At 40.6% G+C, this 27,552-nt stretch overlaps 1 protein-coding gene across 2 annotated transcripts; it reads left to right on the forward strand.

The window, feature by feature from the left end:
* Window positions 1-1,209: 1,209 nt before the first annotated feature.
* coch (coagulation factor C homolog, cochlin (Limulus polyphemus)) lies at window positions 1,210-26,847 on the forward strand. 2 transcript variants are annotated; one of them, XM_078407141.1, is made up of 12 exons: window positions 1,210-1,369; window positions 2,100-2,169; window positions 3,228-3,272; window positions 3,631-3,787; window positions 12,072-12,205; window positions 14,636-14,695; window positions 16,100-16,162; window positions 16,240-16,387; window positions 16,513-16,616; window positions 21,058-21,284; window positions 22,367-22,880; window positions 25,798-26,847. In XM_078407141.1, the coding sequence occupies exons 2-12, from the start codon at window positions 2,136-2,138 to the stop codon at window positions 25,971-25,973; spliced, it is 1,662 nt and encodes a 553-aa protein (XP_078263267.1). In that variant the 5' UTR covers window positions 1,210-1,369; window positions 2,100-2,135; the 3' UTR covers window positions 25,974-26,847. The 2 variants fall into 2 exon arrangements, with proteins under 2 accessions (XP_078263267.1, XP_078263268.1); XM_078407142.1 differs by lacking the exon at window positions 1,210-1,369 and adding an exon at window positions 1,859-1,911.
* The last annotated feature ends 705 nt before the right edge of the window (window positions 26,848-27,552 follow it).

Raw genomic sequence — 27,552 nt, forward strand, 5'->3', positions numbered from 1 at the left:
GGGATTGTGCTCATGTAGGGTGATAGTCTTCTGATCTCCATGCAAAAAAAGTGTTTCACAGTACCTTGGTAAAGAAACCATTGAATGTGATCAATCTCCCTTCGTGGCTATTTCTCGTTTGGGGTCTGTGTGCAGTCTGGTGATTCCAGGTCCTTATTCCGTGGTTGGAGTTTTGATGAACTTTCAATTGTGAAGTTTGCTTCTGGTATATTTTCTGCTCTGGTTAATTTCCAGTTGGGGCGATTTCTTCTTCTGGCGAATCTCAATCCCGGTGACATTCTAGGTTCTATTGAATTTCCAAAGCAGAAGGTCAGGATCTAAAATAACACAGAAAATGCTGAAAATGTTTTCCGTAAGGAGAGAAATCCTTTCGGGTTATGGGAATTTACGAGGATCAAGAACAGCCTCAACTTACATTGTGTCAACAAAGAACTGCGGATGCTGGTTTATACCAAAGATAGACACAAAGTGCTGGAGTAACTCAGCGGCTCAGGCAGCATCTCTGGAGAACATGGATGGGTGACGTTTCAGGTTGGGAAAAGACACCTATCTTTTCGGACCATGAAGAAGGGTCCCGACCCTAATAAACGTCACCTCTCCATGTTCTCCAGAGATGCTGCCTGACCCGCTGCGTTACTCCAACACTCTGAGTCTATCTCAACCTGCAGGTCATGGATATATTTTTTATATATTTTCAATTTAAAAATACTTTATTGGCATGATAAGATACATCATTATATTGCCAAAGTATAGAACATTGCATACATATTTAAAATGCATGAATATAAAAACAAGTATACAATGCATGGGTCGATATGCCCCTGTACATATATGGGGTCTATCAAAATCTATGATATATATATATATATATTTAATCTGCCGATGCTGGGAATTTGTGGCATTTTTGTCTTTACATTTAGATTTCCAACAACTGCAGATTTTATTTATCACAACTGTGTTTTCTGGTAAATTCGCCGCTAGTGAGTCTCTCTCTCTCTCTCTCTCTCTCTCTCTCCCAGTGATGGATGGATGGATACGCGGCTGGCTCTTACACCGAGCTGGTCAAACAACGGCGTAGGGTGGTCTCCCAGCTCACACCGCCAGCTGCTGAATTTACTGCCAGCCCCTTCCAATCCCGCAGGAATGCAAATCCCCGTCCGCCACCAGAGTGCCAGATATTATTATGAAAGACCCAGTGACCCGCAAAATTGCGCATCTGGAACGCCTCGTCGTGACGCAAGCGGGCGTATTTAGGTGAATTGGAGAAGTTGGGACCGAGGAGTGAAGATCTTTACTGATTCCGACAGCACAGGAACCTCGGGAGTGAAGGAAAGATCATCAGCAGCGGCGGTGATAGTGCCTGCCACCCGTGAGTAGATCTGTGCACCGGGGGTCTCTGGAATAGAGGGCAATCAATGGAAGGGTTTTTCATGGGTGGGCAGTAAGTACCTGAACCTCAATACTGACCCAAACCCAGGCGTGCTGTGCTGTGCTGTTTCTGCACCAGTCGCCGTCAACTTTGGACAATGGGATAAATCCAAACCCAGCAGACAACGGTTGAAGTAAAGTGTGAAGAGTGGTCCCAACCCCAGATATCACCAATCTATGATGATGCCCAACCTGCTGAGTTACTCCAGCGCGTTGTTCACGGGGATGAGTTCAGTGTTAAGTGTTGATCTTCCGTCTTATTGCATTCCCCCCCCCCCCCCCAAACCGTCAGGAGAGATGCCCACCCGGGTGCAAAGTAAAGGTTGGAGATGCAAGGAACTGCAGATGCAGGAACCTTGAGGAAAGCACGAGGTGCTGGAGGAACTCAGCGGATCTCCAGACCGGGTCCATGTTGCCCGTCCGTGTTGTACGGAGATGTTGCATGGCCCACTGAGTTAGTCCAGCACTTTGCGCCTCACTCTGGTAAGGGTTGGGTTGGGGGTGGATGGTATTCAGGAGCGGCCCTGGTGTTGGGGCGACAGTGAGCGGCTCCATCTGTGGGAGACCTCGGTCATTCACCTTCCACCGGGGTCTGGTGGTGGGGACAGCAGATTGCCGGGCTCCTCCTCCCCGTGGTGCTCACCTTGTGTGTGTTTTCTCATTGACTGCAGCTTTCGGATCAGGATTCCCTGAGTGCCACCACCACCATGTCTGTCCTCACTCGGGCGATCGTCATTCTCGGTAAGTGCCCCATTCATTCCCAGTCAAACCCAGCGCATAGTCGTGGCACGGACTGCATCGGGCTGGGCTGGGAGAGGAGACTGAGACTGAGACTGAGATAACCAAGAGGCTGAATTCACCCGCAGCCAACAGAGACGGTCCTGGCTTCTTGAAACCCCGACTCAGCCCCGCGGAGGGAACACCTTACCTTACACGCACTGACTGGATCACATTGATGTAGAACTCCCCGTCTTGTCCAGCGCTGGGTGCGGGCGGGCAGACCAGACATAGATAGATCACACGGCGAGGAAGCAGGTCATCTACCCAACTTGCCCATACCGACCAACGCGCTCCACCCACACGAGTCCCACTTACCTGCGTTTGGGCCGTATTCCATAAACTTACCCTGTCGATGTACCTGTCTAAATGTTTCTTACACCTGCCTCACCTACCTCCTCCGGCAGTTCGTTCCATCATCCACCATCCTTTTTGTCGGCTGTAGCCCATAGGTTCCTATTAACCCCCCAGGTCCCAGCCTGCTCAACCTCTCCCCAAAGCTCACACCCACGGGTCCTGGCAACATCCGTGTAAATCTTCTCTGCGCCCTTTCCAGCTCGACAACATCTTTCCTATAACATGGAGACCATAACTGAGCACAATACTCTAAATGTGGACATCTCTGACATGTGCGCAGAACTAGATTTGGCAATCTGGAATTTGCAGAGATTCGCCCAAATATTCCTGATATTCTGAACACGACTGAGACCTAATTTCCTTGATGTATATCATTCGTTCTTTTCATTAAACTCCCAATATGTTCACATTTAGGTTGCTGCGTTTTCGTTCTTAAAAATTAATTATCATAAGACCATTAGACATAGGAGCAGAATCAGGCTATTCAGCCCATCGAGTCTACCCCGCCATTCGATCATAGCTCTCGGGGCTGGAGGGGCTTTTATTTGTTTTTTTTCCCACAAACCACAATTTCTTATTGTTCCAACTGATGTGGCTGATTCTTGAGTTTGTGACTGGAGGTAATGTCTCGGTGTTACAAGGAATTCTTCTTTTAATGCCCACAGGGACTTTAACATTTACCTCACTAGCACGGGGAGACCAAGGAGCAGGTATGTTTGCAAAAGTAGACACTATCTAACGTCTTTGTTTAACTGCACGAGATCCAAGTTTTTAAAAAAACTTGTAAAATTCAGTAACAGGTAATCAATAGATTTATTGAAACGGGAAGATGTGCGTCCGTACAGATCCCATGCAACAGTTGTATACATTCCTCGCTTAAGTTTTATGATCTACATGTATGATTTTTGATGTTTTCTTAACGTTAATAGATTAATGTGCAGAGCTGTGGCGTTGGTTTCGTATTGTGTTAGAATTTAGTTAATAAATGCTCGCTGACGGGGATAAATAAACGTGTTGGTCCATTACCTCAATGTGATTGCGAGTTACGTTACTCTTTGTTTCTTCAAGTGCCAGTCTCAGTCAACTGTTCCACCAGAGGAAGTCACTTCAAGGACGACCAGGTGGATGTGCTGTGCCCGCCACGGTGTGCCTTTGCCCAGCTTGCGGTCTGGGGTTCTGGCGTGTATGCCTCAGTCTCCAGTATCTGTTCAGCTGCTGTTCACAGGTGAGATTTTCCAAATTAAATTCACTCTTTAAAACTCAAATCAAATCAAGGTGATCTCCAAACACATTCGCGTGAGAATGACGAATAGTGACCATTAACAGGTGTCTAAGGGTCTCGGCATTTCAGCTGATAACTCCCAACACCCGTGGATACTTCTTAATGGCCACTATTTATTATGAATTAAATCTCATGACGGTGTAGATGGCATTATGGAAATAACTAGTCCTTTTACCTTTTGCTCTCTGTTAAACCATTGTCCAGGAGTTAGCAGTTATAATGATGGTGTAAATGTGAAACGTCAGATTTCCGTACCGACTTTAACAGAAACGGGTTGACGAGAGTTTTACTTCCCCCCGCATCATAAACAGGAGGAATCGGTTGGATAACATCTAAATAACGTCTGCAATTGTTATAAATTGGCCTCGCTGTAAAATACCCTGACAATATTTTGTCGCGTGAGGTTTAATTGCACACTAAGGCACACTTACTATTTATCCGCCTTATGGATCTGAGCCAAAATGTAGAAATTTGGATAATTGTATCTCCCGACCTTCCCCCACCCATATCTTTTTTTAAAAACTCTTTATCTTCATTATTGCTTCAACTTCTATTGGATGACCCATTCTTTATTTGTCTTTTTTTTCATTTTTAAAAGCATCAAAGCATCAGGTGGCAGGAACTGCAGGTGCTGGTTTACAAAAAAAGTGACACAAATACCTGGAGTAACAGCGGGTCAGTCAGCATCTCTGGAGAATATGGGGACCTTTCTTGAAACTGGAGAAGGTTCTCGATCCCAAATGTCACCCGTCAATGTTCTCCAGAGATGCTGCCTGACACGCTGGGACAACCCCAGCACTTGGGGGTCTTTTTTTATCAGGTAAAAGTTGTCAATTTTCCTTTCTGGTTTGCTGATGTGAGAATTCTTCAAAGTGAATGTCGGTTCAGCAGCTTGATCACATCACAGCTGTAGGAGACCAAAGATCCCACTGGTCCGACAGATGGCAACAGCCGACGTTGAAAAGGAAGCAATTCTCACTGCCAAGATTGCTTGATCTTTGCAGCGAGTTTTCTTTAAGCGCTGTTCCACCAATTCAGGGCAAAATGTTAAACTCGGTGTGTATGAACTCTGGCAACTTCTCAAAATTGAATCAGCAAACCTTTGCAAAGTTGTGTTTTTTGGAGCTGGAAGGAGCAAGGGAACTGAAAACAAACTCCGAAGAAGTTTGGGGGCCCATTTCAGCTGAAGGGAGAATGCAAAAGGGGAGACACGATGCTGAATTGAAAGAACATTTAGTATGTCCAACCAATGTAAAGCAAATGGGGCGTTGTAATGCCCAGCCCAAACACAGGAACACCAAGTATTAGAATTTATAATCAGGTAGTGTCATACTCTGTGGGCAGTTATACAACCCAGCGGTATGAATATTGATTTATTCACAAAATGCTGGAGTAACTCAGCAGGTCAGGCAGCATCTCGGGAGAGAAGGAATGGGTGACGTTTCGGGTCGAGACCCTTCTTCAGACTGATGTGAATATTGATTTCTCTAATTTTAAGTAACCCTTGCACTCCCTCTCTCTGTCCATCCCCCACCCTCGACGTCCTTCTAGTTGCACTGTTCATATCCTTTCGTTATCACCTCTTTCACTGCCACAATGAACCATTGTGGGCTCCACCTTTCCTTGATCATTGGCGCCGGCTCTGATTTGTACTGAACCTTTTCAAGGGCGGGCACGGTAGCGCAGCGGTAGAGTTGCTGCTTTACAGCGAATGCAGCGCCGGAGACTCGGGCTCGATCCTGACTACGGGTGCTGTACTGTACGGAGCTGTGACCTGCGTGGGTTTTCTCCGAGATCTTCGGTTTCCTCCCACACTCCAAAGACGTACGGGTATGTAGGTTAATTTGACTGGGTGAATGTAAAAAAAAATTAAAAAATTGTCCCTAGTGTGTGTAGGATAGTGCGGGGATCGCTGGGCGGCGCGGACTTGGTGGGCCGAAGGGCCTGTTTCCGCGCTGTATATATATATGATATGATGTACCTCTAGTTTCCCTCCCCCACTCCCGACTCTCAGTCTGAAGAAGGGTTTCGACCTAAAAAGTCACCCATTTCTTTTCTCCAGAGATATTGCCTGGCCTGCTGAGTTACTCCTGCATTTTGTGTCTATCATACCCTGTTCAGTGCCTACACTGAGAGCTGCCCGTGTTTCTGATCACCATGAAACAATCTGGTGCTGAACTTGGTGCAGAAAGGAGTGAACACATTTATCCTTGGTGTTGTGGGTTATACTAGTAAGGGTAAATGAAGGGGACATCAGCTTTTCAACTTTGGAAGAGACATCTCTGACTAGAGATTTTATAAACATGTGTAGGAAAGAACTGCAGATGCTGGTTTAAATCGAAGGTAGACACAAAATGCCGGAGTAACTCAGCGGGACAAGCAGCATCTCTGGGGAGAAGGAATGGGTGACGTTTCGGGTTGAGACCCTTCATCAGATTTTATCAACATGCACGTCCCTTAGATTAAGGCAGTTTTTTTGTTGTAATTAAAGAATGACAAGAAAATGTCTAATAAATGGCAAGCATAGTGAGATCCTGTGTCCAATAAATTCTAGTCAAATTTGTCTTTTTTACTTAGCATTTGTTTTCTTATTGACACATTTTGGCCACCTCAATTATTAGTGCTGTATAGACCCGATGTTGCTAAATAGGAAAACATATTTTTACTGTTTTAATGTTTGTTCATTAGATAGCCAAACAGAGAAATACTGGCGAGTCAGCAGTGATTTTGTTAAGATTTAATGTTTTTAGATTCTAAAACAAAATTGTATGTTTAATAATATAAGGTAACATTTTAAAAATGGCTTTAAATTAACTGTTGGAAAATCTTCTGTTCCCTCTCCGATTCTCTCTAAACTTTTACTCTGATGTATGTTCTCTTCTAATTTTAAATCATGGGTATTTATTTGTTAATTAATTACACTATGTGCAATATAGTTGTAGTCTGTTGATCGGTTCTGCCAAGTGTTCTCGATGGTAGAACTAGATATTTGATTGATGTGGGTTTCAATTGATTAATAATCTGGTTTTAAAATTAATTTTTAACCAAAAATAATTTGGTCTCTAAACTGGCTCTTCTGTCTCCAAAGTGAATGCTTAAATCTGGAGGATAACAAAGAAATACCAGTATCGATCTTAAACTTTGTTTTTGAGAAAAGCCACCAAAATATAGTGCAGGCTTATTGAAGCTATGCAAAGGATATAGTAAGTGGGGAATGGTGAGAAGAATGTTTTATTAAATGACTATTCCTTGGAATGCAGGAGGGTGAGGGGTGATCTTATAGAGGTGTATAAGATCATGAGAGGAATAAATCAGTTAAATACACAGAATCTCTTATCGATTCTAAAACAATGACTTAGCATTGACTCAAATACAAGTTCTTATGTTGATTGGGAAAATGAATGTGAGGGGTGAGGGGTTACAAAAAAGCTTTTCACTGTACCTTGGTCCACATGACAATAAACTAAACTGAAACTGATCTTATAATGCGAGGAATAAATCAGTTAAATGCACAGAATCATTTACCGATTTTAAACAATGACTTAGCACTGACTCAAATACAAGTTCTTAGATTGATTGAGAGAATGAATGTCTTTACGTTGCCTTCATCCATCATGGGAGCTACCAGCTTTCACTATAACAGTAAAGGCATCCATTGATCAGGAGGCCAAATGAGCCTTCAACCCTTGGACAGTCTATCAGAAACAAAGCTGATTGAGACATCATAGTGATTTTCACCCAAATATTATGAATGAAAATTGACAAGACACATTGAAGTGCTTTTTGACTTTAATTCTTTAAATAGGAATGGTGTTATATATTGAATATTCCTTTAATACATCAGCTCATAGCCAAATCACTGGAAAACTATAATCTAATTTTTTCATAACATGATTCTAATCCACTAAATTCCATTGGGACTTTTCAATAGGTTTAGAAAAAAAAGCATTTTAATTGTACGTGATTAGTCTGCTGGAGATTTTTGTTTTTGATTACATTCAAAATAATTGCATCAACTTAACTGAAAAGATGGTTGACAGCATTGGTTTGTGATTTGAGATAATTGTGTAAACTAGCAACTAGGTGAATCCTGATTAGGTGAACTTGACGAAAATTTAACTTGCTGCTACTTTGAATGAAGTTGCATGATGGACTATTCCCTGTACTGTTATGACACAGTTTTGTTTGACATTCCAATTCACAACCCACATCATTTTGAAAACGATTTTCAAGCCTTGCATTCTGTGCTCCTGATGTGGCCTCCTTTACATTGATGAGTCCAAGTGCAGACAAGGCAACCATTGCATTGAATACTTGCAACCTGTCTGTCAAGGCTTGCTAGATCTCATGGTTGCTAGCCACTTTAACTCCCCTTCCCATTTCCATACTAACCTTTCTGTACTTGGCAGCCTCCATTGCCAGAGGCCACACACAAACTGTCAAAACAGCTCTTTGCATTCCATTTGGGTAGCTTACGACCCAACAGTGTAAACATTGAATTCTCTTGCTTCAATACCTCCCGCTAATCCCTTTTTCATTTTTCTTTCCCATATCCGCCCCCCCACCCCCACCCCCACACGATGCGCACCCATTTCAATCACCATTTCCGACCCCCTTCCCAGTCACCCTGCTCCTATCCCCTCCTTTACACTCATCTTCCATCACCAAGTCCCCCATTTCCCTCCCTTTCCCCTCACCCCTGTCCTCATCGACCCATAGTAGTCTGAAGAAGGTTCCTAACCCAAAATGTCGCCTGCCCATTCACTCCCCAGATGCTGCCTGATCTACTATGTGTTTTGCAGAAAGATTGTGTTACTGGCGAGGAAGGCATTGTAGAGATGGATTTCTACATCTCCTTGCTGATCCATATATGGTTGATATGGTGTCAGTGAACAATTGGCAATTTTAAGTGTTTGTGCACAGCATTATCCTCTTAGCAGCGACTATCAAATTGAAGAATGAATTAATACCTAATGTGAAATTTGAACTTTGGTCAAATTCCATTGCTAAATGATTTTGGTGAGAAATTAATCCAGCAATCTGTCTGTGCTTGCCTTTGAATCACATTCACATCCAATGCTTACATCAGGGGAGTCCTGCCAATTCCCAGAAAGGCCACTGAATGGAGCACTGTAAGGAAACAGAGTGCTCCGTTTCAGAAATAGTAAAATACATGAGCTGCGCTATCATGTAGATGCTTGCATTTTATCAGCTGACCACGAGCCACCCTGGACCACAGAGTGAATAACTCTGTGTATAAATTGAATAAAATTAACCTCAGATGCTGATAAACTACATTACTGAATTTAGATGACCAACACTGAACCACCAATGATTGAAACAAGCTAACTTTTTCACTCCTCTGATACCTGATCCGATCATTGAAATAACCTTTGCAGTAATTTCCATGTGCTAGTTAACGATTTAACAGGCAACAAAAATGAAAAATGCCAATTGCTATTTCAAGTGGCAAACATTTTGTTGAAAGTGCTGAATATCTCAGCAGGCCAGGCAGCATCTCCTGAGAATATCGATCGGTGCTGTTTTGGGTCCGAGAACGGTCATGAACTGAAACTTCACCTACCTATGTTCTCTAGAGATGCTGCCTAACCCACTGAGTTACTCCAATGCTTTGTCTTTTTTGTAATGAATTGTTCAGAAAGAAATGAATGAGACCCTTCCTCAGACTGATTGTGGTGGGGGAAGAAGAAAGCTGGAAATAGATGGAAAATCTCTTATTCTACAAACCTTCTGCTGATATAGATTGTATATAACATTGCATTTCTCTTTTTCTAACTGGGTGAAACGGCTGTACCACCTTTTAGCAGTGGAGTGCAATATTCATCTCCCCAGTGGTCCAATGAGTTAATTGAGCCAGTCAGTGCTATATTAGCTGATCTTATTTACAACAGAATGTCAAGCAGTATCTGTGGAAAGGGGAACAGTAGCTAAAACATTAACGCTGTTTCTCTCTCCACAGATACTGCTTGACCAGCTGAGTGTTTTACAGCCTTTTCTATTTTTATTTCTCATTTCCAGCGTCTAATTTTAATTCAGATTTAGATTTTTGCTGATGAACGGGGCTGAGAATGTAGCTCAGATTTACTCATTTAGAGAAGGGAATTTCTTGCATTTTCAGTATTTAAGCCTGTTTCTTTCATGCTAGCTATGGCCAATAGTATTGCCAAAACTTTCTGTAACAATTGCCACATTGAGTTCAATTTGCATATGTTTAGTAGCAAGGCATCTGTTGATAAAAAGAAGTTGCAATTTTCTTTTCTTTTTTATTTTAAACACCTAATTAGAGGTAGCATCCATCTATATTATTGTTTTTTAAAAACAAAGTATTAATTAACCCCTTCAGAATGAAACAAGAAATGTACTTTACCAACACTTTGCCCAAATACTACTATTGAAGATGAAGGGTGGTGCAGCGGTAGAGTTGCTGCCTTACAGCGTCAGAGACCCAGGTTTGATTCTGACTATATGGTGCTGTCTATATGGAGTTTCTACATTCTCCCTGTGACTGTGTGGGTTTTGTCCGGGTGCTCCGACATCCTCCCACACATCAAAGACGTGCTGGTTTGCAGGTTAATTGTGGTCAAATTGAAAATTATCCTTAGTGTGTAGAATAATGTTAATGTTATGGGGTGATCGCTGGTCAGTGTGGAATCAGTGGGCCGAAGGGCATGCTTTCACATTGTATCTCTAAAGACTAAATATCAGAATTGAAGTATAAGAGGTCATGAATTGCTCAACATAATCCAAGAACTAATTTCCAATTTGTTAATGTAGCATAAGACAATAGGTGCAGGAGTAGACCATTCGAGCCAGCACCGCCATTCACTGTGATCATGGCTGATCATCCACAATTAGGACCCCGTTCTTGCCTTCTCCCCATATCCCTTGACTCCGCTATCTTTAAGAGCTCTATCTAACTCTAATGACAGAGGAAGACTAAGCAGAACTAAACATATAAATTCTGTCACAATTTGTGTAAGATTGAACTCCAACTTCAGTTATATTTTTTCATTTTTGCTTAATCTCAAGTTAACTCCAAAATAAAATTTGGGTAGTACGGTGAAAGTGACTTTTGTAGTGTTTCGGAGACTGCTCTATGAGAGAACTGTAGAAAATCTGGAAGGGGATTAATTAAGTTTGGTTGAATGGTTTCCTTCATTCTCAATTATTTTGCAGTCTTATACATTATTCAATTAACATAAACTGTAAATCCTATTCTGACTAACAGAGTGGAGACGGGCTACTCTCAGAAATAAGAAAGAGGTCATTGATTGAATATATTGACTTGGTTCTATCCCCACAGAACTTGCTGAGTATTTCCAATATTTTCTACTTATTTCAGATTTCCGGAACCTACATTATTTTACTTTGAGGGCATCTTTCTGCCTAGTTATAATATGCTTTAACTTGTGTTCAGGACATGTTTAAATTCTTAATCATTTTCCTGCATCCCACTGAAGAAATAACCTATCGTGGATCAATTACTTCCAATTTTAGAAAACGAAAAAGATGCATGAAGTGAACCAAAAATCTAAGTTGATCGGCATTTCCATAAATATTTTCAATTTCCTTTACTGCAGATTTTCTGTATTTAATTATGGTAGCTATTTGTAATTGTATCATATTTAGCGAGATTCCAGTAAAACTGCTTGTCTGCACTGTGTCGGTACCTTTGGCAGCATGAAAAAATTAATGAAATACTCTTCATAATGCTTTTGCAATAACTAATCACTCCGTGACATTATTCAATCATTCCTGAAACATATGTTTTTGGTGCAATTTTGTTTTCTTTCACTGCCCTAAAATTAAAGAGAGAATAAGAATAACGAAGTGAAAGGCCTGGATAGAGTGAATGTGGAGAGGGTGTTTCCACTAGTGGGAGAGTCTAGCCTCAGAGTAAAAGGATATAACTTTAAAAAGGATGTCAAGTTATTGGGTATTTTTAAGGCGATTGACAGGTTCTTGATTAATAAGGGTTTGAGGGGTTATAGGGAGAAGGCAGGAGAATGGAGTTGAGGGAAAGATAGGTCAGCCATGATTGAATGGCGGAGTAGACGTGATGTGCTGAATGGCCTAATTCTGTTCCTATAACTTATGAACACTTTTTACTTTTATGTTGGCAACTAATTTACTGAATAACAATCATTCCATCTGCACATGTAGATGGTGTTTCTTCACTGCTGTCGTTATTTGTGGTTTGTTGCAGCGGTGTGATTGACATCAGGGGAGGAGTGGTTCATCTTCAGAAACTTCCAGGACAGGAAAATTATCAGGGTTCCACTGCAAATGGGATAAGGTCCTCATCGCTTGCTCGATGGATGAGCTCCTTCTCAGTCTTCAGTGAGTGGTGCTTTATTCTTTTCAAGAATTTCATATAATAGATATGTTTGGGTATAAGATTCCCATTGTGTGCAAAATCAATACCTGAAGGGCAAACTGAGAAACAAAAAGTTGGGAATGCTGTGCTGGGAACACTCAGCAGGTCAGACAATAGCTATGAAGAGAGAAAACCAGAGATAATATTTCAGGTTTGGTTTGGTTCAGGTTTGGTTGAGACACAGCGTGGAAACAGGCCCTTTGGCCCTTCAGTCCATGACAACCATCAATCACCCGTTCACACTAGTTCTATGTTATCCCACTTTCTCGCCCACTCTCCGCACACTAGGGGACAATTTAGAGGTTGATTAACCTACAACATACATGCCTTTAGGATGTGGGAGGAAACCAGAGCACCCGGAGGAATCTCACGCAGTCACAAGGTGAATGTGCAAGCTCCACACAAGCAGTTTGTGTGTGTGGAGGGAGTGGGCAGGCGACACCCCATATTGGTCTGAAGAAAGGGTCCCAACCCGAAATGTCGTCTGTCCACTTCCTCCACAGATGCTGACCGACCTGCTGAGCTCCCCCTGAGCAAAGGTCGGTAACCCTTCATCAGAACTTGTGGTGTCTGACCTGTTACACCCATCAATCTGGAAAAATGAAATGTTTCGCTATCCTTAATAACTTACCAATTAGGTCTCGCATTTGTAAGTGGAAGGTTTCTGAAATTGCAATCTTGTTAGCATGTGCTTTTAAGGTGATGGCAAGTAGTTATTTTTGAAGTATTTTTTATGTTTCAATCTTTATTTATAACGCCTGGAAAAATTTAAGCCTGGGCAATGTGCTTTCACCACTGAAAAGGTGTGAGAATTATTAGCAAGACGCATTAACAAATTTGTTTCAAGATTGATGAGAAAGATTCCTGTTGTAGGAATTTTATAAAAGCTGCTTTAAATTGTTATAATTACTTTTCAAGTTAATAATATTAGTCATCAAATTTGTCAACCTGTAAGCTATTGGAAATTAAGTAAAACTTAATTTTGCTTTTATAAATCTCCAGCTAATTTTCAATTGGTTGGGCATCATCAGTTGTCTCATAGAGTCAAGGAAAAAAGTCCCTTTGGCCCAACCTGCCCACACCGATCAACATGGCCCAACTACACTAGTACCACTTGCCTGTGTTCGGCCCACATCCCTCTAACCCTTTCATATCCATGTACCAGTCTAAATGTTTTTTTAAGATGGTACCTACTACCTCAACTACTTCCTCTGGCAGCTCGTACCTACCACCCTTTTGTGTAAAAAAAAAGTTGTCCCTCACGTTCCCATTTAATCTTTTCCCCCTCACCTTAAACCTATGTCCTCTGGTTCTTGATTCCCCCACTCTGGGCAAAAGACTGCACATTCACCCTATCTATTCCTCTCATGAGCTTGTACACCTCTTTCAGATCACCCCACATCCTCCTGCATTCCAAGGAATAAAGTCCTAGCCTGCTCAACTTCTCCCTATAGCTCAGGCCCTCGAGTCCTGGCAACATCCTCGAAAATCTTCTGTGCACCCTTTCCAGCAGAACTGAACACAGTTCCCTAAATCTCTAAATTACTGACCTTACTTTCAAGTTCAGATTCAGGTTTGGCTAGGTATCCTGGTTTTAATCACTGTCTTGATCTGCATGCAGCTGTAAAACATTTCTGTGTGGCTAAATTTTTTAAGGGCGACATTTTAAATAGTTGAACCAGTTTAACCTTGCTTCACATATAAGCGGGTGTGAAAATCTCATGCCTGCTTTCTCCATTTAAAACGTGGTTGGGCATTGCAAAGCATATGACCAGCTTGCGGTTTACACTATTTTCTCCCAGTTTACCAAATTAAATATGTGTATTGCAGAAAAAATTCAAAGGCAATAAATTATCCACTTGCATTTAGGTACATAGACATAAAGACATTTTTGTAAATGAGATGGTCATATTCCACACTGGCAGTGGGCCTATACTCGCTGGAGTTTAGAAGGATCCAGGGGAACCTCATTGAAATTTACCGAATAGTGAAAGGCCTGGATAGAGTGAATGTGGAAAGGATGTTTCCACAAATGGGAGAGTCTAGGACCAGAGGCCATAGCCTCAGAATAAAAGGACATAGCTATAGAAAAGGGATGAGGATGAATTTCTTTAGTCTGAGGGTGGTCAATCTGTGGAATTCATTACCGCACATGGCTGTGGAGGCCAAGTCAATGGATATTTTTAAGGCAGAGATTGATAGATTCTTGATTAGTAAGGGTGTCGGGGGTTATGGAGAGAAAGCAGGAGAACGGGATTGAGAGGGAAAGATAGATCAACCATGATTGAATGGCAGAGTAGACTTGACATGTTAACATGAACACACAAAACAGAAAGCTGTTTCTCAAACTAATGCAATGTCCGAAATATTAACTTTATGAATTTCTTCTACAGAAAGGGAGAGGATAAGTCTTGAAGTATCTGGACAGCCAAGAGCAACTGTAGTTCCAACTGGTCTGTATTGTTCACTATATATATATATATATATATATATATATATATATATATCCAGAATACTGTATAATCAGACTGAAAATCATTACACTGTAACCTAACAATGTTTTTTCTTTTCGATAGCCCTCTCGTTGACATTTTGAATATCAGCCACAGGAAGTTTTTGAATAATTGGTTTGTATTTAGAGAAACAAAACCAGGGGCATGATGCAATATGATTTATTAGGTCTTTCGCATTAGAGTTTTCAACTTTCTTAAATGGTGTTGCTGCAATTGAACTCTCTCCAGACAGTTTTACTCCTGCAAATATTTTCCAAGAAAAAGGAGCCTGCCAAGGTCTGAAACTTGTAGCTTTACTCTCTGGTATATTTGCCCAGACCTAATCTAGATCTAACAAATACCCCAAGGTCAAATTTATTATATTCCAAATAACAAAGTACAGGAAGCCTATTGTTACCTCAGTGCAAATTATAGGATTGTGGCAATCTAGTTCAAATTATTATTTGAAACTTAGTCGATCATACGTGGAATAGTAATTTCCCGCCACAAAACATGCATGGATAGATGGAATAAAATTGTTGTCCAACATGAAGCTTTCTGGATGATGGCAGAAGATACTGAATACTATTACAATTGTTTTGGTCAGTCACCAGTATTCAATTACTTAATGTAGAAAATGTACCTTTTCAAAAATATTTTTTTGACATGACAAAGCTTTTTGGCCCCAAAGTTATTATTGTACAAATATGAATTGCTTGATTATCTTCATCTAATTCGATTTATATGGAGGTTTATTAATAAGATTATAGTATTTTCTGTAAAAGTTTCATGACTGTGAAGAGAAACACCAGGTTAATGGAGAGGTTTGTGAGCAGGGTTATTTTGTGGAGTACCGTTACACTTTCAGGGCAGTAAATTTATTTAAAAGATTTGCATCCTATAACAAATGGTTCAACATTATTGTGTATTACAGACAAATACTTTGGCAAACAAATAAGTATTCAATTTTAGTGAAAATCAAAAGACTGCAGCTGCAAGAAATCTGAAATGAAAAACAGAAAATAATAGGTAGTAGTCAAGAGGTATCTGTGAAATGAGAAGCAAAGTTGACCTTTCATGGCAATGATTCTTCTTCAGAGCTGGCCTGGAAGTCCTGAAGAATGGCTAGGGACTTGAAATATTAACTCTATGTTTTTCTCCAAAGAGTACATCCAGCACTGTTTTTAGCATATACCATCGCTTTCCTACATTGTGGAAGATCGAAGGAAAAAAGCGCTCTATGTTTAATATGCTATTTCTCCCTCAAACTTTCCCCAATTTCCCCCCAAAACGGTGTAAAATACATGCAAGAAAACATGTGAAAACTGCACTTGGACTAACACTCTCCACTGTTAACATTTCTAGCACGAACTATAAAGAAAAAAACTGGAAAGAGTGGGAAAAGGAATTCAAAACCGATAAACAAAGGTAAGTTCCCCGCCCACAAGTCTTTTTAGTGATTTGTAAGCAATTGATTGAAAAGCAGTATGTTCTCAACCCCACAGACTGCAAGGCCGATATTGCTTTCTTAATCGATGGGAGCTGGAACCTTGGTAAACGCAGATTTTATCTACAGAAGAATTTTGTCATCAGAGTCACCAACTTGCTTGGCATTGGACCAGAAGGGCCACTTGTGGGCATTGTGCAAATCAGGTAATGTGGGAAAAGGTTGAACAAAATCATTAAAAAATCTTTTTTTACAAGTAAAGCTTAACCAGCATTTCCACTATTGTATTGGTGAAGATGAATCACAATGTATTCATGTATGATTTATACAGTGACAATCCTAAAACAGAGTTCATGTTGAAGGACAACATGAATTCAAGAGATCTCACTGCTGCTATTAAAAATGTGACGTACAGAGGAGGCAACAGCAATGTTGGTGAGTGTTGTGTATTTATAACAATATACATGATAACATTCTGCATTTTTAATTTGAACAATATTCCATATCATGTATCTGTGCATGGTGGACGTCTTGATTGTAATCACGTAGTGTCTTTCCGCTGACTGGATAGCGCGCCACAAAAGCTTTTCACTGTACCTCAGTACACATGACAATAAACTAAACTCATTTCCATTTTCCATACTGTTCCCCCAGTCAAGCTAACAACTTTGAACAGCTTATTGTTTCCAACAAGTCAGTTTGGGGAAGTTTCCTAGGAATGAACTAATATGCTGATTCCTACCCCTTTCCCCCTCTTTACTATAGGTTGTACATATTGTTCCCTAAATAAGTTTGCACACAGACTCACTTGCAGTACTTTTCAAAGTGTAGAAACGGTAGGCCACTGTGATAAATTAAAAGAAACAAGAGCCTAGTTTTAATCCAAAATTAATCCTGTAAAATTGTCACAAGATATTGGCGGCAGATGAACAGTTAGTTCATCCAGCCACCACACTCTCTCTTTCACCCCCCTCATCCCCCACTTCCACACAACTGGACACTATTCTTTACTGCAGCCACACTTCTTGGGGTCTGCTGGATACCTGGCTACCATGCATCTAGAGATATTAGGGCCCCTCAGAAACCAAAGCTGTCATCTCTGTGTGGAGCCGCAGGAGATGGGCAAGTAGGCGAAGGGATGGCTAATGGAGTTTCATAAGTGTGAGGTGCCACATTTTGGGAAGTCAAACCAGGGCAGGTCTTTCACTTGTGAATGGTAGGGCTCTGGGGAATGTTGTAGAGCAGAGGGATCTACACGTTCAGGTGCATACTTCCCTGAAGGTGGCATCAGAGGTAGATAGGGTGTCCAGAAAGCTTTTGGCACATTGGCCCTCATGAATCAGGGTCTAGAATTTGGGATGTTATGTTACAGTTGTACAAGACATTGGTGTGGCTGCAGTTCGAGTACATGTACTGTATTCAGATCATTAAGCTGGACCGAGTACCAAGATGATTTACGAGGATGTTCCCAAGACTCGAAGGCATGAGATATAGAGAGGTTAGGCAGGCTAGGACTTTATTCCTTGGAATGCAGGAGGCTGAGGGGTGATCTTATTGAGATGTATGAGATCATGAGGGGGATAGGGTTAATGCACAGAGGATTTTACCCAGAGTGGGGGAGTCAAGAACCAGGGCACATAGATTTAAGGTGAGAGGAGATTTAGTACCATTGTGAGGGGAAAGTTTTCTTCACAAATGGCGGTGGGTATATGGGACAAGCTGTCAGAGGAGGTAGTTGAGACAAGTACTATAGCAAAGTTTAAAAGACATTTGGACATGTATGAATGAATGCTTTATTGTCACATGTGAAAAGTCAGTGAAATTCTTTGCTTGCATACCCAAGGTTGCCACATAAAGGGCGCTTAATGTATCCGCACCAGGTCCCCATTGTTCATAGTTAGGAAAGGTTTAGATGGATATGGGCCAAGTGCAGGCAGGTGGGACTAGCATAGATGGGGCATCTTAGTCAGCAGGGGCAAGTTGGGCCGAAGGACCTGATTCCATGCTGTATGACTCTATGACATCCACACGCAGCTCAAGCTAACTGTGCACCCCATGTGCTCACCAAGTCTTGGGCAGTGGAGGAGATCAGATGTACTGGCACTTGACCTCCTGCTTATGTACTGCAAGGCGCCAATGTGGAAATCAGAGACAATTGACCCGCAGGTAGGATATTGCCAGCACTTCTCTACAAAGCCTTATAAACTAGAGCCCATTGCGATTAACTGAAGTCTCCATGCATGACATGATTTGATTCCCCTTTACAAAATGAGATGACAGGACAAAGGTTTTTTTAATGAAATGGGTTGTGGACAAGGTAGTGGGGGACACTTGTTCTGGTTTCATCCATGTGATGGTTTTATGATGCAGGAGTCCCTGTAGATATAGAGAGAAATTCCACAATGAATTGAGGAAGCTCCAGGCATTACGGAATTAATTTACCAGATGCAAGTTTATTTTCCCCCAAGCATCAAGATACTGATGCTACTCTACGGAGCATTTTATCATCAACCAGGGATGAGTTTCTGGGCAATTGTTCTAGTTGGTAGAGGAAGGAATATAATAGCTGAGGATGCAATTTAATAAATGATGAATGAGTACAAGTACTTAAATTTGATTGAGGTGTATTCATCAAACTTGATTTAAGCACATAATTAGTAGAACAGTCCTTTGTTTTACCCATTTCTAAATACTAAGTTGACATTGGGACACAATAGATGGCTCAGTCATAATATTGCCATAAGATGGCGTTAAAGCCAGGCGACTCTTTGCATGCTACTCTCAGAAGTGGATCTGCTATCATTCATCACAATCGCTAAACCTCCTATTCATCAGCTGATGCAGTGTTTTAATTAGAATAGAGACACATATTGACGGTGATCTACCATATTCTTTAGCAACCAATTACAGCTTCTTGACAGGAGGATCAAGTATTTGCAATTGATGCCACATTTCAATAATCACTTTGCAGCTTATTGCAATAGAATGATTGTTGATATTATTTCTGGGGTAATATGTTAACTATCCAATCAAAAATTCAATCATAGTCACTATTTCTAGACTATTGACATTGCTGGTTTTACAGAAAAGCATAAACTGGATAACCTCCAAAATTCACTCAGTGTAAAGTAAAAAGCTGTGCTTTCACATTCATTCCAGTGGGAATGAGCTTGGTGCTGTTCCAAAGGACTTTATTGGAGTTGGTCTGAAATTTTCTTTCAAATAAGGAAATTAATCTACTGCGCTAAATTTTCTGAGACCACTTTAATTTATTTTCTAAAGTTAACTCATTTCTATACGTCATCATTAATTTTAAACCAATATGAAATGTATCCGTCAACTTGTGTTTTCAACATTTCTGCTCACTCGGGCTGGAATTATAAACAACATGCCAGAAATTGGTTGATTCTCTTGCCCTCTCTCTCAGTAAGTGCTGTTTCTCCATTTAAGATTTTAACAGACTGACTCTCCAATGCAAACAGAAATTTTAATATTTTAAGGATCCATTATCAAATTAGAACATAAACATTAAGAACAGGCCCTTCAGCCCACAATATCTGTGTTGACGATGATGCCACATTAAACTAATCCCTTCCCCCTGCTCATGAACCATAACTCTCTACCCCTGCATATTCATGTTCCTATCTAAAAGCCTCTTAAGAGCAATCGTTCTATCTGCTTCCACCACCACCTCTAGCAGTACAAGAAGATAACTGCAGATGCTGGTACAAATCGAAGGTATTTATTCACAAAATGCTGGAGTAACTCAGCAGGTCAGGCAGCATCTCGGGAGAGAAGGAATGGGTGACGTTTCGGGTCGAGACCCTTCCCTAGCAGTACATTCCAGGCACCCACTGCACACTGTAATAATCTTGCCCCACCATCTCCTTTAAACCATTGCCCTTAGAGATATGTTCTCTAGTCTTTAACATTTCGACCCGTGTGATAAAGATTCAGACTGTCTACCCTATTTAAAACTCTCACAATCTTATAAGCTGGTATCAGGTCAGTAATTTCATTTCATCAAATGATGTGCTTCTGTGAGATAAATGCAGTATTTTGCAGCAAGAGTGCTTAGGGGGTGGGAAGGATTGGGGAGATGTGCATAGGCCATAGAGCATGGAAACAGGCCCTTCTGCTCAACTTGTCCATGCCGACCAAGATGCCGCATCTACACTCCTCCCACCTGCCTATGTTTGGCCCTTAACCCTCTCAACGTTTCCTATCCATGTACCTGGCCAAATGTCTTAAATGTTGTTATAGTACCTGCCCCAACCACCCCATCTGGCAGCTCATTCCATATATCCACCACCCGTTGTATAAGTTGCTCCTCAGAATCGTATTACATCTTTCCCCTCTCACCTTAAACCTGTGTGCTCTGGATCTCGATTCCCCTACTCTAGGTTAAAGACTCTGGACATCCACCTTATCTATTCCTCTCATGAGCTGAAACATCTCTATAAGATCTCCTCTCAGCCTCGCGCTCCCAGGAATAAAGATCTAGATTGCTCAATCTCTTCCTATAGCTTAGGCCCTTGAGTCCTGGCAAGATCCTCATAAACCTTCTCTGCACTCTTTATAGCTTCAAAAAAATCAAAAGATATGGAAAGACCTAAAACATTGACCCAACTATCACAACATTTCAGAAACATTTGGATAGGTAAATGGAAAGTATAGGTTTAGAGGGATATGGGCCAAACGGAGCCAGGTTGGACTAGTGTAGGTTGGGGGATGTTGGTCGGTGTGGGTAAGTTGGGCCAAAGAGCCTCTATAGAGAAGACTATGAGTTTCCTTGTTGCCAATACTATCCTGACGAGCATAATTTTTTATTATATAGAAATTTCAGTTCACTTAAAATGTTCATTGTATACACTAGGCAAGGCATTGATGCATACAACTGAGGGCTTCTTCACCGCCAGCAAGGGGACACGGACTGGATATCCAAAGGCTGTGGTTGTCCTGGTGGATGGATGGCCCTCAGATGACGTGGAAAGTGCTGCAAATCAAGCCAGAGAATCTGGTATTAATGTCTTTATTCTCTCAGTTGCAAAAGCACTTCCTGAAGAGCAAAAGATGGTGTTCGATCCAAATTACGCAGAAAAGGTAAGATCACTCCACAAACCTGTAGCCTTAACCTACAGCCTTTCTGTTGAAGATGGACACAAAGTGCTGGAGTAACTTAGCGGTCAGGCACCATCAATGGAGAAAAGGAATAGGTGGCATTTCGGGTCGGACCCTTCCTTAGACTAAAGATAGGTCTGAAGAAGGGTTCCGACCTGAAATGTCCCCTGTTCCTTTTTTCCAGAGATGCTGCCTGACCCACTCCAGCACTTTGTGTCTATCTTTGGTAAAAAAAACAGCATCTGCAGTTCCTTTCCAAGTCTTTTCTGTTGAGACAGGTGTATCAATATAATTAGTTGTGTTTTATATTCAACATTACGCAGGTGTGTTAAAGTTTTTCTATCATTTCCAATCCACTACATTGATGGCATTTTAACTACCCCCTTCATATTTTGTTAGTTGTTAACTTCCAGTGAAATGGTTTTACTTTTCACTTATTGTCTGACATTTCAAAACTCTTTTTATAATTTTGTAACCAGCTTTTTGATGCTTTAAAAAAAAAAGCATTTGCTGAGAAATCTTCAGCAATTATCATACATTGAATTGTAAATATTTTATGGAATAAAGGAACAGATATTAATGGAAGTAAATTTCAGCATTATTATGCAACAAGTGGTTTCCTAGATTGAGTGAATGTTGCAGCTTCAGAATAAAAGGATGCACCTTTAGAATGAATCTGAGCAATTCATTATCACAGATGGCAGTGTAAGTAAGCCAAGTCATTGGGCATTTTTAAAGTGGCGATCGATAGGTTCTTGATTAGTAAGGGCACCAAAAGTTACTGGGAGAAGGCAAGAGAATGAGGTTGAGAGGGAAAAATAGATCAGCCATGATTGAATTGTGGAGCAGACTTGATGGTCCCAATGACCTAATATTGTCTCATAAATTCAAGTGATGACCAGCATAAAAAACTTAACCACATATGTGATGTAGTCTAATTCATTGTTATTGGTATGAAAAATAGGGACATTTATTCAATGCCTTCAGTTTCAAATATGTTCATCATTTCTAGTTATCATTACAATGACACTTCACATTTGAACTTTGTTTTTCTATGTTCCCAGATTGTTTGCAAAAACAATGGAGTATTTTCTCACACTATTCCAAATTGGTTTGGTATGTACAAGTTCATAAAGCCTCTCGCACAAAGTTTGTGCTCTTACAACCAGATGGCATGCAGTAGAACATGTCACAATTCAGTCAACCTTGCCTTCCTAATTGATGGATCGAGCAGCGTTGGGGACAACAATTTCCATACTGTTTTGAACTTCATCACTGAAATTGTGAAGCCCTTTGACATTCATCAGATTGGTTCAAGAGTTGGCGCTGTACAGTTCACATATGACCAGAGAACTGAATTTGATTTTGATGCCCATGTAGCAAAGGATGATGTGTTGAGTGCCATCAGTAGCATCCGTTACTGGAGTGGGGGCACGGCCACTGGAGAAGCAATTATACACACCACAAAGAACCTCTTCGGAAAAATTAAGAACAACAACGTAAATGTGCTGATTGTCATTACTGATGGTCAATCTTACGATAATGTTTCAGGCCCAGCGACTTTGGCACATCAAGCAGGTGTGTGGATGAGTCATATCATTGCAAACTTAGCTACAATGTAGAAATAAATGGTCCATTTCTTTTTTATAAATATAGTGATATCGAATCAGTCAGAGTATAGAGGTTGGATGGTCATGTTGCAGTTATATAAAATGTTGATGAGGCTGCATTTAGAGTATTGAGTTCAGTTCTGGGCAGCGTCAGAGGAAAGATGTTGTCAAGCTGGAAAGGGTGCAGAAATTATTTACGAGGATTTTTGCCAGGACTCGGGGTGGGGGGTGAGCTATTGGGAGAGGTTGAGCAGGCTTGGCGTCTTTTCTGAGGCGTACAGGAGGATGAGGGGTGATCTTATAGAGGTATATAAAGTCATGAGGAAAATAGATTGGGTAAATGCACAGTTTATGTCTCTTGCCCAAAGTATGGGAATTGGGCACCAGAGGACACGTTTAAGGTGAGGGGGGGGAAGAAGATTTAATAGGATCCTGTGGGGTAACTTTTTTTTTTTACACAAAAGGCGGTGGGTGTATGGAACGAGCTGCCAGAGGTGGTTGAGGCAGGTACTATTGCAACGTTTGAGAAAGGTTTAGAGGGATATGGGCCAACCGAAGGCAGGTGGGACTAGTGTAGATGGGGCAAGTTGGTCGGTGTGGGTAAGTTGGGTAGAAGGGCCTGTTTCCATGCAAAATGACTCTGTAATGTATATCATGTGTCATTCCCCATTTGTGGAAATAACATAACATAGCATAACAACACTTTATTGTCATTCGGCACAACACCGAACAAAATTTCAGCAGTCACAAGACACAGCAAAAAAAGAAAAGAACACAGGACACCCGACCCCAACACAAACATCCATCACAGTGACTCCAAACACCCCCTCACTGTGATGGAGGCAACAAAACTTCCCCTCTCTTCCCCCCGCACCCACGGACAGGCAGCTCGACCCCTACCGAGGCAACCGACACGCACAGCCCCCGCAAGAGGATGGAAGGCCCTGCGGCCGAGCCGCCCCGGGCACCGAAACGTCCCGCGGCCGCACCGGGCGATGTTAAGTCCAGCGGCCGAGCCGCACCGGGCACCGATAGGGATCAATCTGTTGCCAAAGATCATTGTGTAACCACAAGAGAGGTCCTGTGAGTTTAATTAACTGCAAGCTCTTGTCCCATTTTCTATTGTTTATTGCTCTGAGGACAATGCTACATTTTTTTACATTACTGCAATAGCAGCCATAATCTAATGCTAATATTCTATATTATGATTAAAAAGAACAAATAGTGATAAACCACACAACTTCTACATCTTTAATGCAAGTTTTACAAGGCACACTGGGTGGCGCAGCGGTAGAGTTGCTGCCTTACATCGACAGAAACCCGGGTTCGATCCTGACTATGGGTGTCATCTATACGGAGTCTGCATGTTCTTTCTGTGACCGTGTGGGTTTTCACCAAGTGCTTGCATTCCCTCCCACACTCCAAAGACATACAGGTTTGTAGGTTAATTGGCCTTGGTAAAAAAGATTGTAACTTGTCCCTAGTGTGTAGGACAGTGCTAGTTTATGGGTATTGCTGGTCAGTGGGTCAAAGGGCCTGTTTTGGCGGTGTATCTCTAAAGTAAATATAGTTTGGGGCGAAAATGTAATAACAAGGAACTGCAAATTCTGGTTTATATCAAAGACAGGCACAAAATTCTTGAGTAACTCAGCAGGCCAGGGGGGCAAGAATGCTGGAAAAGAGGAGGGGCAGGACAGAGGATGGCCAGTAATAGGTGAACACAGGCGGAGGGCTCTTAGTTTTGGTTGACACTTAGCTAAAAGGTACAAGCTACCTTTCATGATCCTGGGGGGAATTCTCCATGGTTAAAGAATGACTGCATTAAAGTAGCATCAATACTCACCCTGTCCATAAGTGAGGAAAGCAATCAGCTATATTATATCTTAAGACATTTTCAAAAGTTTTTATAAAAGATGTAAGATATGTTCTTTTCGCAATACCTAAAATTAAATAGCTGAAAGGATTCTAAATATTGAAAACAGATATTTTAAAGCGAAAAAGACACAAAGTAATGGGTGTAACTCAGCATCTTGGGACAACATGGATAGGTGACATTCCAGATCTGGACCTTTCTTCAGCCCAGTCTGAAGATAGTTGTTAACCTGAAACGTCACCTATCCAGGTTCTCGCAAGATGTTGCCTGACCCACTGAGTTACTGCAGCGGTTTATGTCCTTCAGTGTAAACTAGCATCTTCAGATCCTGATTTCTATATTTTAATGAGATATAAAGATTTAAAAGAGTAGTTTTAACCTCATAATACATTAGGTTATATAATTACCAGAAATAAAACTTGATGTTTAGAAAACTAGGAGAAAGCCAGATAGAGAAAATGGGAAGAACCAATTTCCCTTAACAGTGGATCAATAAAAAAAAAAGTCAAATACTTATAGTAGTTGGTAAACGGACAGAGGAATGACAAAAAAACATTTTTCATCATCTGCAGATGAGTGAAGGTTTGGGACTAAAAAAAAATGCAATAGAAATTTAATGAGAATACTGATTTTACCAGCTATTTTATACAACAGAAATTTACAACCCAAACTGATATTTTAATAATTTAGTATTTGCCATCATTAGATGTTTGAATGGAAAGAAAACATGATACAAGAGAATCTTGCATTTAAAAAGGCTATATTTGATGATGAGGTCTCTCTGCCTCAAACAACTATGGTCACACAATTTTGTTTAATGATTGTCCACTAAAACTCCGCATCTGTGCCTCTCCAATGAAACAAGATTTTTAGCAAAATTTTCAACTGAAGAAATTTGAGAAAATATACCATCTTGGACCACTATATATCCTGAGAAAATGTAGGTAATATTGATTTGGATTTTAACAATTATGTATTTGTCCTAGAAATTCATGCTTCGTTTTTCTTTCAGGTATCATAGTTTATTCAGTTGGAATTTCATGGGCAATGCAAAATGAACTCAAAGCGATGGCTTCAGAACCCAAAGATTCGCATACTTTCTTTGCAAAGGATTTCCCGGATGTTTACAAGTTGGTGCCTGATATTCGTAAAGGAATTTGCAACGATTATTCACTAAGAGCGATGTGAACCAACAGCTGCCTAATGCCTTGATATTCAAAGGGAACTACCTTTTACCAACAACATATTAGATCTCTTCTGCCAATACTAACAAACAAGCTCGTGCAATATTTTATAGAAATCTAGGCCTGAATATTAACAAACAATCCTGCCTGTGTTATTACTCTGACAATCTATCCAAATTGACAGCTGGATTGGAAAAGCTTAATTCATTACATTTATGTACAAAGATGCATTTACGAACAGCTAATGTTTGAGGAAAATGTTATTGCGGGTTCAGTGAATGTATCGGAAAAACATTGTTGGCCACTTGATTTCAGTGACAAGTAACCTCAGTTAAAACTAAATGAAAAATGCATTTAATGTGTTTTGTTTGCTTCAATGTTATGTAATCTACTCTGCAAAATATCTTAGTTTTCAATAAATCCCAGTCTATTATTACTTTTGAGTAGGCAAGTTGGTATTATATTTAACATAACAGTCCACATCAATTTATTAATTCCTAAAGCGTTATTTTATCATTAATAAACAATCCTCTTCAAAATGGAACTGACCTCAAGCACTGAGTCTCCATGTTTTACACTTTCAGAAGATTGTATTCTTTCTGTGTAAAAAAAAAACTGTCTTCCAAAACAAACTTATGGGGGCATGAATCATTTATTTCTTATTAGTGACATTTTCTGATATGTAATTTTTTTGACTTTTATTACAAACTGTAAATGTTACAAAATACTCACCATAATCTTAAAAGAATTACTGAATTTTACCCAGGATCTGTCAGAAATAAAGTCATTATGGCAGTTGAAATGTACAGCCCTTTACTCATTTTTTTTAGCATGGATTGAATTTATTATTGCTTGTGAATTAAAGATATCATTTATCAGGGAAAGCTTTTGTAATCTTACATACTTTAAATTATTCCTTGATACTTCAATATTGCTTTTGCTGCACAGTGGAAGTAGTTTGAGGTGAACAAGCTTAATTGCATCCTATGAATATAGCAACATTTATAACGAAGACTGAAAAAGCATTCAGTAGAGACTTAAAGCACACATTATCAGCCAAACAAAATTTTCAGTTTCAGTTCAGTGCGTTAACTGATCTTAACAAACTTCTCAATGCTACTGAAAAAGCAACTTGAAAAAAGAGTCCACTGATTATAAACCTGTAATTTCATGCTGGAAAATTCACATGATGGATTAGAACAGAAATAACTCGTGGTAGAATAGCCTTTAATCAGTGTTTATGGTATTCTGTTTATAAAATGGCCACTTAGGCAACATATGCAGACTCTCTGTGCTCATGTTACTGCACCTTGCATGAACTGGTGTATATACATGTTCCTAATTACGACAGGAATAATGCAGTTGTCCCTTAAGCCTAATCTGTCTATATACAGTGCCCTCCATAATGCTTGGGGCAAAGACCCATCATTTATTTATTTGCCTCTGTACTCCACAATTTGAGACTTGTAATAGAAAAAAATCACATGTGGTTAAAGTGCAGTCAGATTTTATCAAAGGGTATTTTTATACATTTTGGTTTCACCATGTAGAATTACAGCTGTTTATCCCCCCATTTCAGGGCA

This window comes from Rhinoraja longicauda, chromosome 10 (assembly GCF_053455715.1).
Source record: "Rhinoraja longicauda isolate Sanriku21f chromosome 10, sRhiLon1.1, whole genome shotgun sequence".
In the NCBI taxonomy this organism is placed as follows: domain Eukaryota; kingdom Metazoa; phylum Chordata; class Chondrichthyes; order Rajiformes; family Arhynchobatidae; genus Rhinoraja; species Rhinoraja longicauda.

Coding starts and splice junctions, on each gene's coding strand:
- coch (XM_078407141.1), top strand. CDS start 2,136: ATGTCTGTCCTCACTCGGGCGATCGTCATTCTCG. Junction 12,206..14,635: donor GAGCTCCTTCTCAGTCTTCA/GTGAGTGGTGCT, acceptor TTTCTTCTACAG/AAAGGGAGAGGATAAGTCTT. Junction 22,881..25,797: donor GACTTTGGCACATCAAGCAG/GTGTGTGGATGA, acceptor TTTTTCTTTCAG/GTATCATAGTTTATTCAGTT.